Source organism: Lutjanus erythropterus, chromosome 2, assembly GCF_056507025.1.
Source record: "Lutjanus erythropterus isolate fLutEry1 chromosome 2, fLutEry1.hap2, whole genome shotgun sequence".
Classification (NCBI taxonomy): Eukaryota; Metazoa; Chordata; class Actinopteri; order Lutjaniformes; family Lutjanidae; genus Lutjanus; species Lutjanus erythropterus.
The window spans coordinates 33342450-33361902 of NC_139318.1; the positions used below are offsets into that span (position 1 = coordinate 33342450).

The 19453-nt window shown below is 40.0% G+C and overlaps 1 protein-coding gene across 1 annotated transcript in view; it reads right to left on the bottom strand.

Annotated features, from left to right (window-relative positions):
* Window positions 1–17686, bottom strand: part of snta1 (syntrophin, alpha 1) — a 48047-nt gene extending 30361 nt beyond the window's left edge. Inside the window, exons 1-2 of the mRNA XM_084737710.1 lie at window positions 16977–17686; window positions 5055–5240 (exon numbers count right to left, since the gene is read on the bottom strand). Of these exons, the coding sequence (XP_084593836.1) occupies window positions 5055–5240; window positions 16977–17259 (469 nt within the window). The 5' untranslated portion in view covers window positions 17260–17686. The remainder of the gene's footprint in view (window positions 1–5054; window positions 5241–16976) is intronic.
* Window positions 17687–19453: the final 1767 nt, after the last annotated feature.

Consider the following 19453-nt stretch of genomic DNA (forward strand, 5'->3'; position numbering starts at 1 on the left):
TGAAACTCATGTAAATTATCCTGCTGCCTTAATACAAAAACATGAATATTGCGCACTGCTCAATACTCATTATATAGACTGAGCTGAAAAAAAGGTGAGGATTTTTCCCCTCAAAGGCCAATATTTTATTAAAGAAATAAACTATTACTAACAATAGCTGCTGGTTCTGTGGTGTTGGATTTTTAAATCTGAAGCCTGCAGTGTACTTTGTCCTACAGGCTACGGTTTAAACTAAAGCTGAATTACAAAGCAGATGTGCATACTATAGAACATATAATAGATAATTATACACTGTAAAGTATAATACACTACTACACACTGCAGTCTGGTTCAATGTCTCACCAGCAGCACTCTCTGATTGGTCAGACAGGCAGACACAGAGCTGCACCAGTGAGCAGAGAGGAGCTGAAGAACTTAAGACAGCAGATATCGGCAAAGTTTCACTAAATATCACAATCTTATGATCTGTTTCTTTGATGACATCATAGTTACACCAGCGAAAATGCCAGAAGTCATGGTCAGGATTTCACTGAAGGCAATGTGACGGCATTTTAATCAGATGCTCTTCACAGAGATGCCCTGCAGAGTAAAACAGAGCGTGCGTCTGTCCTGTCTTTTCACTGCAACTCTGCATTGAGATTTCAGATTATTACTTATAAAAGTAAAATAAAACAAAAATGTGTTTCACACTATGCTGATTACATATAGTTCACAGATCACAGGTGGGCGATCCAATGCACCCCTAATCTGAACTAAACCCTGAAAACACCAAAGTCAGAGAATAACACAAACAAATGCCTAGATCAAGTCAGTGATAGTTAGGTATTCTACGAGGTAAAATGACTCTTGTTTTTGCAAACTGAGTCTGGTGACCTTGGAGAGAGCAATATTTGGCTTAAATATAACAGTTTCCTGCTGTCAGGTAGCCCTATCTGATATTGTTTTTTAGGTGGCTAAAATATAATTTGCTGCTGACCTTGTCCACAGCAGTTCATTGCTGAACTTCCTACACCAGTAATACACTGACTATGGGTAAGTACCTCATACAGCCCCACTAGTCTGAACTATTCCTTTAACCCTTATCAAAACCAATCTAATAAGAAATGTTTTTGGTTTCTAATGTTTTTTTGCTCGTAGACAACTGTGAAGCCATGTAGCCTGTACACACTCACTGAAAGAAATACACAGTATTTATTAACACTCTTCACCTTGATTAGCGTGTATTGCTCAAGGTATGAGACACCAATCAGCATTAATACCTTACATATCCTGCTGTCACAATCAAAATTGCATTAATCTAAGTAACAAGAAATCTGTTTAATACAGACTATTAAAAATATTTCTGCACTTGACTTCTAAAAAAAAATCAGAAAGGAAAAATCCTGCCACAAGCCAAGAATACCAATCAGACTTCTTAATGTAACTCTTAAATGTTGTGAATGTACCTATCTGCAGATGCAAGTATTCGTGTTCATGTATTCCAGATATTTTAATGTGATGGAAGCAGTTTCTCCTTGATCTCAGTCAAGGCCGTCTAAGTTACGAATTTCACACAGCGATGAAAACTGCCTTGGGCACAGCAGTGGTGGCTTGTTTGTTGCTGCACACATGTAAGAAAGGCTGTTACCCTGACCTTTAACACTGTAGTGGTGCCAAGAAGGAGTTCGTTTCTGACTGTGTTTCTGAGTATCTTGATAAAATGCCAAAAACCAAAATAAATGTTGTGCTTGAACTTCATGTCATATGTATTCACAATTATTTTTATGACACATAGTCTTGAAATAAAATCTGAATCTTAAAAACTGCAGCAGAAAAGCTCATGGTCTGAAAGTGTTGACCAATTTTTTATTTCCTCTATTCCCTAAAATACTCCAAAGCTTCTCACTACAGATACGTGCCCTACAATCTGTGGGTCAGACAAACAGGCATACACACAGAAACACAAGCAAAGGAATCGTAAGACATCAACAATGCTCAAAAACACGCACGCACTCAACCCCTCTCCCCTCAGTGAGCCTCCAAGCTTCTTTCGTCTCTTCGCTCCTCTATCTGGTCCTCAGGGGGAAGGGAAACCCATGAAATGATTCCTGACATGACGGATCACAGAGCAGCGCTGGTTGAGCCGTCTGATATCAACACTTTTCTGCCTGACTGTGGACAAGTAAGGCAGGGGGATTTGCAATGATTTCCCCTGGCTGTAGCTCCAGCTGTATCTGCTCCGCTGGCTGAAGTTACTGATGCTAGCCCACTGTGCAAGTTAACCCACAGAAATGCTGCCACATGGAAAGCTGGTAACTCTGGTTTGAGTGTTCCTTCCTTTTAAATTAATTCTCTCAAATTTAAAGTATATTTCATGTTTCATGCATGCTGTTCTTATTCATTTTACTGAGTCTGGAAATATGTAAGTACTTGGCTTTGGTCTCACGGTTATTGACTAGACTTTTTGGATATACTAGGTTTTCATCTGGCAGTATATGTAGAGAGCACCTAAGGTCTGAGGCGTCTGTTCGACTCACATCACCGAACATAACTGTTAGCCTCTGTTTAGACTCTGTGGGTGAGCGCTCTCTCAAAACAAGGATTCTGACACACAGAATGTACAGATCAATAGAAGAAAGGATAATAAAAGCAAAACAACAAAGTGTCAAGTCATATGGTTTCTGATGGAAACATATTCTTTTTGAAAAGTAACATCTAATATAAAACATCACTCAACCTTAAGACACTCTGCTTTTGTTGGAAGTGAATTTACAAGTACCCAGTGACTTGAAGTCAGCTTGGTGAGGGACACAGAATTGCCGTGATGCAATCAGTTGGCAAGGGGGCAGATTGTTTTAAATCCCTTTCCCTGTCGTCACAGCCAAAGATCACATCTCAAATTCACTATGTTGTTCACACCTGCTGATGGATTGATGCTTTTATGCAAATGTGCAGGCACAGACATTCACATGTGTACACAAACACATCCAGCAAATGAGTCACAGGACTCCAATTGCCCAGGACAATGTCCACGCTGAAACATCATGATGTACAATGATGTCTTTGGGGGCGATGTACATCCTCATGCCAGGTTTAAACGGGTCCCTGTCTCCGCACCACATGTCCGTAACTTAATTGTGTTCAGCTTCTGAAGCTTGAAACAAAGTTAGCTGGATAGCTATACTGAGGAAGCTAAGGTTAAAAAAACAATAGTGCAACTGCATGAATAAAAGAAACCCAGTGACAGCAACCCACAGAAAAGAAACCCCAATGCCACAAATGTAACTGAGCATCTTGGGTTCACCAAACTGGGCAGGTTTAATGAGAACAGACGGATCATAGAGACAAAAGTCTTGTAAAATGACCAGCAGCAGCTGCTTCTTTTTTTTCTCTCCGACATGTCAAAAACTGAACTTTGGCAACAACTCCTGCCTTACAATAACTCTGAGGGTCAAATACATATTGCTTTTAAAATGGTGATGTTACAATGGGTGAGGGCTCAGTGGTCGATGATTGTCAGCCATCGGCAATGGATGATGGTGTTGTACATCAGCCCAACCTACACTGGCCTAGTAAATCTAGCAGCTCACTTGCCCACTGGGTCAACTGGCCAAAAAATAATTAAATACATTGTTTGTTCTATAGCTGATGATGGAAATTCCTGAAGAGTGAGCCATCTTGCTTACTTATCATCTGTTGAGAGTTGTAGATGTGCAGTACCGTTGGGTACTTGCAAGAAAATTGTGGCAGGTAAACACAAAGTTAATGCGCGCAAGTATTTTGATTATCCTGAAAACATAAGTTTAGTTTGAAGTTCCAGCTATATATTGCTGTTTGGTGCATGTTTGAGAGCAAGGCAGATAAAATGGGGATGATTTAAAATGTCCAGTTTTCGAAAAACTTTGCTTGCCCTAACAAGAGCTGACAGCATCTTGCTTGCAACGTAACTAAGAGGACTTTTGACAACTTCTCCTCCTGGGCCTCGCCAGTGCTTGTGGAAAACATGAACACTGAGGCATATCGGGTAATTGCAAAACTGATTACAACAGCGTATCATGTGTATCAACGCGCAGCTGTTCACGGCATACTCCAGTGTGATTGCTCTTCAACAGAAAAACAAGACTGGCCTGGGTACACAGTGCCACACTGATATGGCTTGTTGAAGGCATTACTTGATAACCTATAATAAATAAAACAGTTGGTATAGGCAAGTAAAAACTGACTTTGGGAAAGTATACTTCTAACCTAAGTAGAAAAAACATGAACATTGAACCATGGAGTGAAAGAATAACACAGAAAAGGACAGAGAGATGCAGCACATTGGCTTTGACAGCTCATGTGATGAGTTAGAGTTAGAGAGGAAAGAAAAACACCTGCAAACACCTGCTGACTCCACTGCAAACCTTTCCACACGCAGCAGGTCTTACCCTATAAGTTCTCCACAGTCCTCAATTCTGACATGAACTTCAAGTACTTTCTATCAGTGTCAAAAGTGTTTGATGTTCGGGAAGACTGCTCATTACCATGCTGAGATGCTCAGAGGTGCGAGCCACAACAATATTCTTGAATTTTGAGTCTTTGGTTTCCTCTTGCTGTTTCAGTTCGACTCATTATTTGGATGTTTCCAAGGAAGTCTGATCAAAGATCTGATTTAACGGATCGTCTCTCTCAGCTCATCATATATCACCCTTAAGGAAAAATCAACCAAAGTGCTGGAGAAACGTATCAAGACATATCAAGATATCAAAAGTTCCCATCGTTTCCATCTATGTGTCTATTTGGGGCTGTGGAGTGCAGACAGAGTAGGTCAAAGCAGTCCCTCTTTTTAATGTAAGCTTAGAATGCTGTTCTCTTATATTGTTAAAAAAAATATGAAGTACTTCATCATGCAACTATGCATGAGATAGTTCTGACATCTTTTTGCCTTATAGTTAACTCATTGTTTCCTGTCAATCTGCAGAATGTCTGAATAGCAAAGCAGACACAAAATAGACAGGAAAATGAAAGAAAGACTGCACTGGACAAAGAGAAAGGGTCACAGAGTTGTTATTCTGTTTGAGTGAAAAAGATCTTACCTTCAAGGATGACTTCTTTGCCAGTTTTCTTCAGCGCCTGCACAGCCTCATCGTGTGTGGCCTCCCGTAAGTCATAACCGTTGACAGATAATATGGCATCTCCAACATAAAGCGCCTCAGTCTGGTCAGCAGCCAGACCCTTAAAAATCTTGGAGATGAGGATTGGCATCTTGTTCTCCTTCCCACCTGCAGGACAAGAAGGGAAAGGTGCTGCTGTTTAATCTTAGAACTTTGCCAAAGACCTACAGTAGTTGCACATTATACATTCACAGTTACACAGTCCAACCATAACCCTCAACTTCAGACTTATTCTGATTAGTTAATTAATGGAGCATCTGGGAATGAAATTCCTTTCTGCTTATACAATCCACGCAACGTGCAAGTGCCTATGCTAAGACTTCTGATGCATAAACAGAGATGCCATAAATAAATACTAACCATGAAACCCAACACAAAGATCAACAGGTCAACATGAAGAAGCAGTGGGTATGTTTTGAATTATGCCATGTTCCAACTGCATGGTACCGGCACACTCAAGTTTATTCTACTCTTCAGCTGTAGAAAATGAAATTGGTACAAAAAGCATTTCAAGTCAACTTTTGAGTCTTCATATACTGATGCTAACAGCTGGATTATGGACAATGGTTGCACATGTAAATGCAGTAGCTCCCTCAAACTTCTCTCTACTTCTGTCTGTCATTTTTTCGGCTTTATTGCCGAAACATCACCTATAACAGAAATACACTCATAGGCAATGGGAAAGGAAGCAGAAAGATTAGCTGGCTGCACCGCCATGGACCAGCAGAGTCCACAAGAGGAGGAGAGCAGGGATGAGCCATGCTACATCTGAAACTTGAGGCTGCTCTGGGATAATAAGGCTGGCCAAACAACGGGAGATCAGAGACTGTTGTTGCCACTCAGAAAGCCCTGCATTCGGTTGTATTTGAAAGGAGGACTGTACTCCAAACTGAAATGATGCAGCACACAGGACTCCTGCAGGACGAGGGGAGGAGGACCTTGTATTTTATGGTTCTTGATCAAACACAGTCAAAGTCGATGGACATGTTTCCCAGATGTCAGACTTTGTATGTTATGTTAAATTAAAAAAATGGACAACAGAATTACTTCCCGGGTGTTGTGTGTATATGTGAAAATAACTGCACATATTGTTTTATATTTGACCCTATCCCATTCTGAAATTAATTAATTAACTTTATATATGTTGTATTTTGCGTGTAGCATGACATGCAGCTCCAACTCAAATTGTTTGTTCAAATTATTGTATAATGATAATAAATAACCTGAAATCCTTGAATCCTTGAACTGTATTTCCAAAATAACACATACAGACAGTTATAGACAGTGTTTATACTACTGTCTGGAGGCCGCTTTTCCACACATGCACGGTAGACTGGTCTGTAGTGGTCACGTAGACAAGTCCGCAGATAAGTCTGTGCAGTTAAAACAAACTGGAGGTACACAGATGTCCGCACAGGGCCTTCATGTACTCCCTCTGATGACATTTACATCCTAGGACCGCAGCAGACCCTTGTGCACTCAGTGACACGGAAAGTATAATACCAGCTTGATGTCACTGTTCTAATTAGCTGTCCAGTAACTAGATGTCATGTACACCACTCTGACACAGATAAGTAGCTTTAACCATGCCACACCTATTGTGATTCCAACCACAGTATTTCAGCATTTAATGTGACCTAAACTGCAGAGAGCATATGAGGACAGACACAGACAGCAGCGATTACCCTCCTGTACTAACTTCTGCAGTTTCCTTTCCCTTCCTCTCCCTCCCTTTCTCTCTCTCTCTCGTTAAATGAAGGTCAGCTAGTGAGCTGATGGATCTGCCTCTTGCTGTGGGCTTCCACTCTTCATGAGAAATATCGCCATTAATGTCAGCTGGCAGTTGGACTCTGGCCTTGGGGCTAGTGAGAAATTATCTAAAAGCAGATTACATTTAATTAATTTTAAATACATCTCCCACAGGTTGCTTCCTCTGGGTGATTCCTTGGGATTTAAGTCATGTATCTTCCTCCGAAGGCCGTAGCTCGGTGCTCTTAATAAAACAAAACACCAGAACTGAGCTGACACATTCCTACTACTGTGCACATCGATCACTATGCCGTTCAAGTTTGAAAAAGAGGGATTTGCCAGCTTCTTGACCGCTCCATGGCATCAGACAGTTGTTTACTGCATGACTGAGTACAAGAAGTAAGGTGATGCCCTGTACTTACTGAGTCTCTCTGAATCAAGATGCACTGAGAGAAACTTTAGAGAGCAGACGGGGTAAATGTTGTGGTGTTATCATTAATATAAGTCAAAATTTTAATCAGAATATCTACCAGAATCATTAACTTGAGTAACTGTTTTGACTCTTTAAATACAGGCTAATAAATATACTGGAATTTGGCACAGGGACAGTTAGATAAAGACAGTTTCCCAGGATAAAGACAGCCATATAAGGAGAGAGCAAAGGAAAAGTTTAAGTCTTGCAATGGACGGTACTCCATACACTCTGCATTACATAACATGATGCTTCAAGTGTCTCAGTTTCATTTATGTAGCACACAGTATGCACCTAGCCGTAGGTAGAAGTGGAGATGTGACTGTCAGACAAGACTAAAATAATAAAAACAGCAATGTTGGGCAAGTGTTAAGCATGTTTCCCCTGAGACACCTGAGCCTGGCAGCAGAAAGACAAGGCTGTCAGACACAGCCTCTGTGAGAAAGACATGACCACTGTGTTTTGCCAATACCATGAACTATATATATTATATATATATTCTGATGCCTTGGCAACACTACATGACTTCAGAGTTCTCAAACTGCTGTACTGTTCATACTGCACAACTTCTTGTTTTGTAATTGGGAATCCTGAAGTCATTGCGCACTACATGTCTGATCAGTCACAGGGGGTCACACATTACAAGATCTTTCACCAGATGGACTCCGCCGAGTGTCTGTTTGACTTCCAAACTACATTTAGTCATGAAAAACACACACAAGAAGGGACATTTGAGTATAAATACTGAAACATCATTGTGCAGCATGTCACTGTTGTAGCTGCTGGAGGTGAAGCTAATTTGAACAACATTATAACTTTACATGCACTGCTAACTCTATATATCTACTCTCTGCTATTTTTTTTTTTTCTATATTTGTGCTTTTTTGGCTTCTAGCGCTGATATGTCTTTCCTTCTCAGATCCTCTCTTCCCACAGCCCCTGTGTGCTTTAATTAGCTGTAGCTTGTTGAATAGCTCTCCAAGCTGTCCCCAGCGCAACCATATATTAAACCTGCTTGCTATCTTTTGGCTGTCCGCACATCATGTTGGATCACATTTTTGAACTAAGGCTGTCACAGTTCTCCAAATCCACGGCTCAATTTGAATTTTGATTCAAACTTTTTTTTTATACTATCAAGTCTTGATTTGTAAAGATAAACAAATCAAAGGTTTTATGGCCTGACAATTGGCACACATTTTTGAATTCTTCTTTAAAATTTTGGTATCAGGTGTTATATAATGGCTAGTGAGCTACGCTGTGTCAAATCTTGTTTTTTTTTTTTTTTTTGGGAAACACACAAGTAGGCAGTCAGGAATAAAAGGGTAGATTTGCTGATTCTGCCTTTGATTTCAATTATTGTCACTAAAAACTCATTTCGATCCATTTTCAATTTAATAATACTACTTTGAACAGTTCACACATCATAATCAAGCACCAATTTGTGAGCATGAAGCGAACGCCAGTGCATCTCTGATCTTTGGTCTGCAATCTCTTAAAAGTGTCTGCGAGTGGAAAATCATTGCTATTATCCTGTAGTGTAAACAGGATTAGGCATAACCAATCATCTCTGTCTGTTTATGATTCAACATGGTTACCATTGTAGAAAGGAGAGGAACAGCAAACAATTCGCAGTCAGGTGCTAAAGCTACTGGATGCCATGTTATCTGGGTATTCTAATTCAGTCCTTATAGACCAGTCTGTTAACCACTGCTTTTAATTTATGTTTTGCAGAATAAATCCTGTTTTTTCAATCATAAAGCACCTTTACCCTATTAAAAGCGCTGTCCAAATAAAGTTGCCTTGTCTGACCTTGTAAAAAACAGCCTTCTTATTCAGTTCTTTGTAACAAAGGGACATTGTTGTTTTGGGTTTGTACAGAGAGCCAAACTATTTGGCTCTGTAGGTAGAAGTGGTAGACTATGGATTTACAATACCCTCGTGGAGCAGTTGCAGCTGTGCTACTATGGACTTTCTGTGGCATTGTATTGAGGGACTGTTGGTCTGATCTGCGTCCTCCAATACTCTGACACTCACTTGGATCTTTTGATGCAATCCCAAAATTCTGATGAGACAGAGCAAGGAAGAGCCTAGTCTAAATGCTTTTTTCCCAGTAGTGTATGACACATTTTGAATTGCACATGGATGAGACTCAGTGACAGGAACGACACGTACTTGAAGGCTATTATAAACAGCAGCGTGGAAAATGAAGTTTTCTGATTTGGCCACACACTGTAGACAAGAAGAACCCTTGGGAACAGTAACTTCACAAGGATAAAGTAGATTATCCTGGGACATGTGCAATGATTACAGTGCCGTGCCAACTCTAGAAGCTTTTTGGAGCCATTTATCTCCAATTAGGTCCAACAAATGAAACAGACACGACCACATTGCAATAAGAGAGCTGCCACTTTCATACTTAATGTTTCAAATTAAATATGAGAAAAAATTGACTGCAAGTGAATCTCATTTAAACAGTTTAGAGTCCTGTTGATACGCGCCAATACTTATTAGCAAATCCATAATCGGAATCTAACACAATTAAATAACAAATTTGTGGCTCTGAATGTCGAGTTAAATGGTATGCTGCCATATGAGGCCAGTGTCCTTCTCGCTGCCCCCATCCAAACTTTCCCAGCTGGTTTGAGGATTAAATTTGAATACCTTCCAGTCACAAGTTGCTTCTCTAACCTTCAGGTTACCTTTGCACCCAGTCTGCACCAACACAGGCCTATATACTGTAGTGAATTACATTGCTAAATAATCTCCTTTGCATGAAGACTCAATTTTACTATTATACACTATATACAATTTATACAATATACACACTGCAGACTTGTTGTCTACATTGCCAAAGAGAGAGTTTAAAGTTTAACATTATTGACTACTGGGTCTATTGGGTAGGAAAGCTTCAGTTGATTTAAAGCATTTATAGAATTTACAGTAAATAAGTTAACAATTGCACCCTGGTGTGAACTGACCTAAAGATTTAATCATTTAAAATGGGAAAAAAACTACAGTACATATCACATTATTACTGACACAACACCAAGGTCGACTGAACTGAAAGCTCACTAATACCGAGAAGATGGAGGGTCTTGCAGGCTTCAACAGTGATTGTCAGTGCAGAATATGGTCAGTGACCTTTCAGCTTCATTAAAACTGACATGCTAATATCTCACGTACCATGCCCATGCTAATAGAGTGCTCACCACAGCACGGTCCCACTTTACCACCTGCAGTGCTCGCTCCTTTTACTTGATGAATGGTGGAAATTTTTGTCAAGGGTCTATTTAAAACAAATGGTTGGACAAGTAGGCAAAAGACAACCTGGTCATTTGACTCAGGATGATAGTTACATCAGTGTCACAGAGATGAGACGACGACAGAGGTGTCGAAATTAATTGGCATTTGCACCAAAATAATGAAGACACATGAAAGCAGGTTTATGTTTTGTCCCTGTCTTGAGAAGGACCATGCCCCCCTTTAGGTGAAAGCAATCCATGTAAAAGCACCAAATTGTTCAAAGCCTCTGCCTAAGATAATTATGCTTTTTGAAAGTCAAACAATAAAAATGATTGATGATGTTACTTGATGTGTGCCGATTGTGCCTGTAGATTTAAGTGAATCAGAAAACAGACTTAGTGATCGTGTCACTAAAAATTTTACTGTAAAAAAAATATCGCCCTACCATAAAACACCTGCTTTTAGAATAGAGTTTGGTTTAAGTCTGTCCCCTTGAAAGAGGTTATTTTAATGTTAATAATTCACATAAATTGAGCGGACTACCTTCTAATAATGAACCTTGTAAAGAACATGAAGTAGCATATGATGTATGACTTTAAAAATAGCCTGTTTTCTACTGTCACAGCTAATAGTAAAAGGTTATATGATAAACACAAACAGCTATCTAAATAGAGACAGAGAGTCTGCTTCACCACAGTGATGTAATTAGTTTACACTGATGTAATGGGGCAGAAAACAAAAACAGGAAATTAGTATCCCAACAATCTAAAAAAAGACAGATGTCAGACATACATTACCTGGAGATTCAGCAAGGTAGTTATGTCTGGTTTGTCTGTTTTGATGGAGTAAAAATGCTTTCAACAATGCCTATTTTTATTTCTATATGATTGCTGATCGAAATGACATATAATTGTTTACCTGACTGGCCATAGGATATTGGCTCCTAATACCTAAAAAGCAATATGGTGTTCTCATTTTACGCTATTAAATTGGCAAAAAACTGTATTTATTGAATGTCAAATTAGAAGGGCTGCTTTCACTCCAAAAGGGGTGGGAGCATAACGCAAGGGCAAAGGTCCCAAATAAGCTGCTCTCATCTTTTTCACCTTCCACTCTGACAAACTATTAAGTCTGACCTTGGGGCCGCCGCAGGGGGTGAGAGCCAACAACGACGACAAATACACACATTTTCTACCTTTATATTTCTCTTCCTCTATACTTTAAGGTTTACTTTCTATCTGAAACACCTCTCACTGACACGATGCTGAATAAACATCCTTGACATATTGTAGGAAAAATACTGTCAATATGTCTGCCTCTCCTACACAACCCTTAATCCTCCCTTATTCCCTTTCCCTCCCTACCTTTCTTTCTCAAACTTTTCATGTCAAACACAGTTCAGCACCCTCCAGCTGGCAGCCTGTCACTCACTTGACAGGAGGGTGGCGGTGGTGGAGCCGGGGTGGAGCCACTGGAGCTACCCATGACAGGTAAATGAATGGTACGGGTTTGTACAACACTGACACGTACCTAATTAGGTAATTTTGTGCTAACAATGTGTTTGTTCTGATACTGCTCCTTTTGAAAGAATTTAGCATGATCAGCACTTTACTTCATCAAATTGTATCAGCTGAGTTGCAGAGAGTGCTTATGAACACCGGAACAAACCAGAGAAATCACAAAACTTCAAAACAATGTGGTTACATACTCCTGGTAAACGTGAAGAGCCACATAAGGGGGGGGGGGGGGGGGGTTGGGGTACATTTTTAATAATAGATTAGTTACATAACACTGCATCTGAGCCTTGTTAACTGACAAAAATATTGTCTATGTGCACATCTGTGGTGGTCTATGACAAAAGTGTTTGAGGCATCAAGACATGGTTTCATAATACTTGCCCTAAAAATCCAAGCCTTGTTTTTAACTTGTCCCACCAAAGTGGGATAAAACACAGTGGGACAACTGTGGAACAATGTTCGGAAAGCTATTTAATCCTACTGATGTTTTTGTGATACTGTTTACCAAACATTCATCAGTGGTGATAAGAGTATAGGAATGGAATAGGAATATAAGTATGTACTCAAGTAGTATTCTACTCAAAAACTACTGTATTACTTTTTAACCATTGATATTTCATTGTTTCTAGAGGTGGAAATCACCAGTGGCCTCACAATATGATACTGTTGCAGTCAGAATCTGATATTTTTGCAATTTTTTGTGATATGATTTATATTGCGATAACATGTACTGCAATAACATATATTGCAATGTATTACATTTTTTTCTACTGCAAAATACATCCACAAAGGAAAAGATTGTCAACATCTGTTTTATCAATTAAGGTAAAGTTCTCAGTCTACTCATCTCACTTTAATTGTTTTTATTGCATCTAAATGGAATTCTGTGCGTTGCTACAATACTGCTGCACAAATCTGGAGGTTTACATTTTCTCTAAAATAACATACCATTAAGACTGGGTAATGAAAAAAAAAAATACCACAATATTTTTGACCAATTACCTCAATACTAATATTTATCAATAGTGCAGCAGTATTGTAGGGTTGAATATTGGTGCTTCTGCAAAATAATAGCACAATTTTTGATAAATAATCTTCAGTAATAAGGAATAATGACTAGATGGGTAAAGGGAAATAATAGAATAGTGTGGTAAGTTCAGAAAATTAATCACTTTACTGCAGTGCAGTGCTTAAAACCAATAAAAGATAACACATAGCCTATACCATATCATAATACAATGACATCCAAATTCAAAGATGATATCTAGTATCACATCACAATATTGATGTAATATCATTGCATTTCACAGCCCTAGTAAGAGTAAAGAGTATACTTGACAAAATACTCAAAGTGCAAAACATGGTTTCTAGAGCCAGTGCTTGGTTTGTCTGTCATACTGTTGCACACTGGATGTTTAACTGCACGAACATTGTTAAACCCCACCAAGCTCACACCTAAGCAGTTCAGAAGGTGTTCGACCCTGGTCTGCAGGAGCACGCTCCTCTTCACTCTGACCAGTGGGCCTGTCTGGAGACCTGGAGCCTCGCTTCCTACAGCCTCCCCTCTTAAATTTAGACATGTGAGAGTAAAGGTTGACTGCCTCCATGCTTTCCTCCATGCACGCTGGGGTGGGCTCCCTAAAATTAACACAAGTGGAATACTCCACTGCTAGCCACATAGCTTTCATCTTTAGCCAATGACAACTGCCCGCTGTGGGCAGCTTCTCTCAGCTGTTCACAATGCGGTGTCAGTTCACCCACAACAACTTTTGCCCTGTTCTTTCATTTGCTTCGCCCGGTTTCTTTTTGACACTTTACTGTTTCTTACTCTTTCCTTCTTTGATTCTTTTTTTTCTCTCTCTCTCCTCATTTGCCCTCTTTGGCTTGCTCTATGTCCTGTTTCATCTACGGCTTGCTCTTTGTGCCTCTGCCTTTCTCTTTATATCCCTCCGCTACATCCTCCTTCCTCCCTCTCTTCATCGCTGCCTTTGAACAACCAGCATCACAACAATGACAAGCCACCAGGGTGCCAGCTATGATTTTGTTTTAATAGCATGCTGTCTGATTTTCAAAGCCACCCATTTCCACATAGACGGACATTACATTTATGTCATTAGGGGCTGGCTTTGTTGTTGTTGTTGTTGTTGTTGTTGTTGTGGGCAGCCGCGTGGGAAGTAAAATTAGCATTTCACCAGAAGCAACAATGACAAGCCATCTTTGCGACATGACAGAGGTGTGACTCGAGTTCACAGCTGTCCATCAAATCGACCCTGCGCATCAGCCAATGGCCAAGTGATGAACTGTGAAGACATGCAGACTGCAGACCTGTCATGAGGTGGAGGCTTTAACTCACATGCATGCAAGTTCAAACACAATAGACAAACATGCAATGCAGGTCAATTGTTAACCATAATTGTTGCGATAGTGCATTAATCAAAGCTTCACTATCATCACCCCAAATAAGTCTAGTTTAAGCCTGGGAGATGGAACTCTAATGTGGGCCACATGAAGAATAACATTACCATGAAATTGGTAACCAAATTGCAAATCTGTGATACAAACATGCAAAAGACATAACAAAGCAAGCAAGCAGTGCAAATCTGTGACTCCATCTACCCAAATAGCCTACCAGATTTAAGCTCAACAAAATTAGAAAACAATGTTGGTTACCTCCAAGAAATAAAGTCAAAGTTTTGCTCAAACTGCAGTATCACTGCACAATCCATTTAATCTTTTGTATGCCCTCCCCAGTGCTCAACCCTCTTAGTCTTCTTCACTTTGAGATCCCACTGAGATAATAGCCTGTTGCTGCAGGTCTAGGAAAAGGACAGGGAAAAGGCTTTTTTATCAGCAGCTGAACAGTACGCAGCACAGGTATGTAAGCCTGACTTGTAAGATATGGAGAGGTCACGACCTTTTACCATTCAGAGGCTATAGGAGATGTGCTGGTATAATGATGGCGTATCAGCAGTTGGAGCTGCTCATCTTTGCTCACTCATAGACAAAGTTCAAAGATAAAGATCTTTTAGCTGACTGAAAGTGTGATGGATTTACTTAGCTTTCAACTTGCATTGTTGTATGACCTCACTCAGGTTAAACCCATTGTAAAACATGAACAAACCAATACAGAAAATAAATTCTATAGAGACAACTTCACCAACTTGGGGGAGGAAAAGTCGTAAGGGTGACTGTGGCCAGGTCGACTAGCAGGGTCCCATTTGAAGGATGAATAACTTCATGGTATCAGATCAGTGCATAGACTTGCATACTCGCCCATATCCGATATGCTAAACCAACCTTTAAGGCAAGTATTGCAGGCATTTTCCAATACTGGCCTTGGTATTGGACCAACCCTACTGGTAAACTTCACCAACCTGGGGAAAAAAATGCTATATGGGTCGCTGTTGGAAGTAGACTAGCAGGGTCCCATTTGGGGATGAATAAATTACATGGTATCAGGTCGGTGCATAGACTTGCATACTTGACAATACCTGATATCCTATACCAGCATTTTAGGCTGTATGAAAGTATTAAATGAGAAACTTTTTTGAAATAATGACTTGTGGTGCCTTCAAATGGGGTCATGTTTACCATGTTTATGAGAATATTTCATGAAATTGCGAACTAGAAATTTTCTGAAAGCTCCAATTTCACAATATCATATACATGACTTCCCATGTCGTACAAGTTCAAAGGAAGGTCCCAGTTTCCAAGATGGAAAGTCATTAATCTGACTTTGGTGTGTTCATGAGCTTTTAAGTCTTGAGGAAGAAACAGCATGGATGCTACTAATAATAGGAGGTATTAGTGTGGAGTGAGGGACTCGTTATCAGGGTTAATGCAAATAAGTAACATTTCTAATTCATCCAGGTCAAATGACGCTTTCTACTAAATACTATATTACAAATTACATGTGACCAAAATGTAATGTATGTAAGAAGAAGTCGACCAATCATTTACTCTCGTCCACTATATTTCTACATATATGACGTCAACAGACTACAACTCGGAAACTCGTGTAACAAATTTTCTCTAAATTTCCAAGTTGTTGTTCCGACTTGAGGGGGGCATTCACGTGAATTTTCCCAGGCCGGAAATAATTTTTCCCAGTATTCTGACACCCCATGAACGCACTATTAGCACCTCACAATAATGACTTAGTATTGCAAAATAAAGAGAAAATTTCTTGAAATAACAACCTATTTGTCCAAAAATGACTTAGTATCTTAAAATAGTGAGTTAGTATATTAAAATAATTAGTGTCACCAAGTAATGATTTGGCATCTTAAAATGAAAAGTTAGGCTCTCAAAATAATGGGATACTTAAGATACAGTCATTATTTTGAGATTTTTTTCATTAATATAACTCACAGGCTTCTTTCCTCCACCACATTAAAATGAATTGAAATGAGCGTTTTTTTTCCTCCTCCTTTTCTTAACTTAACTAAGCTTCTTTGAGTTTCACCGTTTATTAGCACCTATATCCTAACGTTACACGGTAATTGCCATCTCCGGTGACTCTGGGACACTGAAATGGTTTCCCGGTGAGGTGAGGCAGGGAGGCACAGCTTGAGATAATCACAGCTGTCAGTTTTTCTCAGCGCAAACCAACAGCCCTGAACGTATGAAGTGCGAGTTAAAATTACGGATTAAGAATTTGCCTTTGACAAAACGTCGCAGACAAAGTGGGATTTATCGCACAGTTGAGAGGTTTAACGGTCAGTCTGAAGTTAACTGACAAGTCGACGGTTGTTTTCGCCGCGTCGTTGACAGAAACTAACTTAACCGTCAGCCAAAACTTGTTTTAACCGACACTGGCACGCGGTTGACGAAGTTGGCCGTTTTCTTCAAACTGTCTTTTACCTTTGATACTGATTCCGAGTCCTCCAACGTCTTGCTTGGTGACTCGCACGGTGCGCTTCACGTTGGTGATGGTTTCCGGGACCGGGGACGAGCTGAGGTTCGGGGGGTCTCCGTTGATAGCGGAGCCCGGAGTCGGGTTGGGCTTCGCGGGCTCCTCGGCACCCTCCCCGGGGTTCACCGTGAGCGTGTCCTCGGTGAGCGTGGCCAACACCCGGATCCAGCGGTCCACGGTCACTCGAAGTTCCAGCAGTCCCGTTTTCTGCGCCTTCATCGCGGCAGCCATGTTCAACGCATTCCTGGAATAACTCTAGACGGGCTGGCAGTCCTGTAAAGAGATAGGGGGGTGGAGGGAGATGGGGTAGGGGGCAAACACACACACACACACACACACACACACACACACACACACACACACACACACATGCACACTACTGCCTCTCCCACCCGACTTTGTCCCCCTCCAAAGAGGTTTATCCAGTAGTAAGAAGTAGCGTTAAAGTTAATTGAGGGTGATACGATTAGCAACGGTGTTGACACACACACTCAAAGTTCAAAGAGCTTCTTGTTGAGTCCCCCCCATTAATGGACTGTGTGCTGTTGAGTCACACATAATTAAGTTTTGATTCATTCAGTTATTTATTTATTTCAAGCACATTGAACCACCGGCTTAGAGATCACAGATCTAATTTGCAATGTGCCCAACAGACACGAAATCACTGCACTGATACATACAGACGGTCTGTCATGAAGAAAATAAAATCAATAGGCCACAGATACTGCTTCGCCTTTCCAGCAGACAGAGCTCATATCAGGCGTGAAATCCACAAGTCGTCTTCAGTTTGAACTCTGCTGACAGCAAATATGCTTACAATGGACGTGATGTTAACAACGGAGTAAAGAAACCAAGTTTCTACCATGTGCCCCTGTGAATCTCTCAGCTTAAAATAAAAGAAAAATGTTCAGGCTGATTTTGCCTTGAAAGAGCAGATGAAAATGATACCAGCCCATAAGTAGGGGAGACCAGGGTCATTAGTAACATGGGACGAATGTAACCTACTCAGTTCCTCCAAGCAAGAAAAAAAAAAAGCTAGAGCGATGACACTGACTTTGCACGCGCTCAGTAGCGTTCTCTCTCTGACTGTGGAAAAGGAGCAGAATAATTTCACCTTGGCAAAGGTTTTCAGCAAAAATATATTTTGAGATATGAAAGTTACTTTTTGAATGTGCAGTATTTTCCTTCTGCTGTCTAACGATTAGGTTTAGATGACATCAATTGTATCTCTCTGGTTATTGATTGAAAAGCAACATAAACAGACTATGCTAATATAGGTGTTGCTAACTCGCGTGCAAGATTTTATCATGGCTTCATCATGTAAGCACCGGCTCGTCACTGCTGGCATACTTTTCTGATAGAGTACCAACATATCTCACTAAATTTAAATGTAAAATTACTTACTCTTGCTTTGAATGCAATGCCTGACATCTAAAAGAATTTTGAAAAAATCTAAATGAACATTATTAGATACTACAGTAGGAGCCATTACTTTGAGATGTGCTTTTATTTGAAATGTTACTTATATTTTCAGTGTTACAATTGCCCATAACCACTGTTACATTGCCTGCCATTTTTAAAACATTTTGTATGTTATATTATATAGTATATTAATGCACGTAAAAGATGAGTGGTGTATTTCAAGTAGTCCATGAGTTATGAAGGAAGATTTTAAAAATGTTACAATTGCTCCCGATTTCCCAGGCTGCGGCAACAACTTCTCCTTAGTTAAACTGCTTCTGGAGAATAAACCGTCCAATCAATACCCAGCAAAATCTTAATAAAGGGTAGACACAGGATGAGCATGATGTCCTCTAAAGACTGGTTAGCCCAAAGCTTCCCTCCAGTAGGCACTAAATGAGTTGGCAGTGCAGTATATGAGCACTGACAAAGCTGAATCAATACTGGCCACAGACCAAAACTAAAGGACCTGATGTGCCGACTGGGAATTCCATAAGAGTGAAGAGGAAGACTTCAAGAGACAAAAAATATGTTTTTATCGGCCAAGAAGTTTGCTGTTGGTTGTCTTTTCACATTTTTAACGGCTAGAGCAGAGCGTCATTGTTGGGTCAGTAGTTTGATCCACACTGGGGCCACCCGTTCCAGAAAGTGGTGCGCCAAGAGCTGCAGCAATTGGTCAATTAATCGATTAGTTGATCAAAAGACAATTAGAGCTAATCATTTTATCGTTTCAGTCTTTTTCCTGCAAAAATGTAAACCATTTGTTGATTTCAGCTTCTTAAATGTTAGTTAGTCACGTACGATGGTGAATGAAGAATCTTTTGGTTTTGGACTGTTGGTTGAAGAAAAGAAGCAATTTTAAGACACTCAGGGCTGGAAAATTATAATGAGAAATTTTCACATTTTCTGACAATTTATAGATGATTAATCGATTATTAGTAGATTAGTCAATAATAAAAGTAAC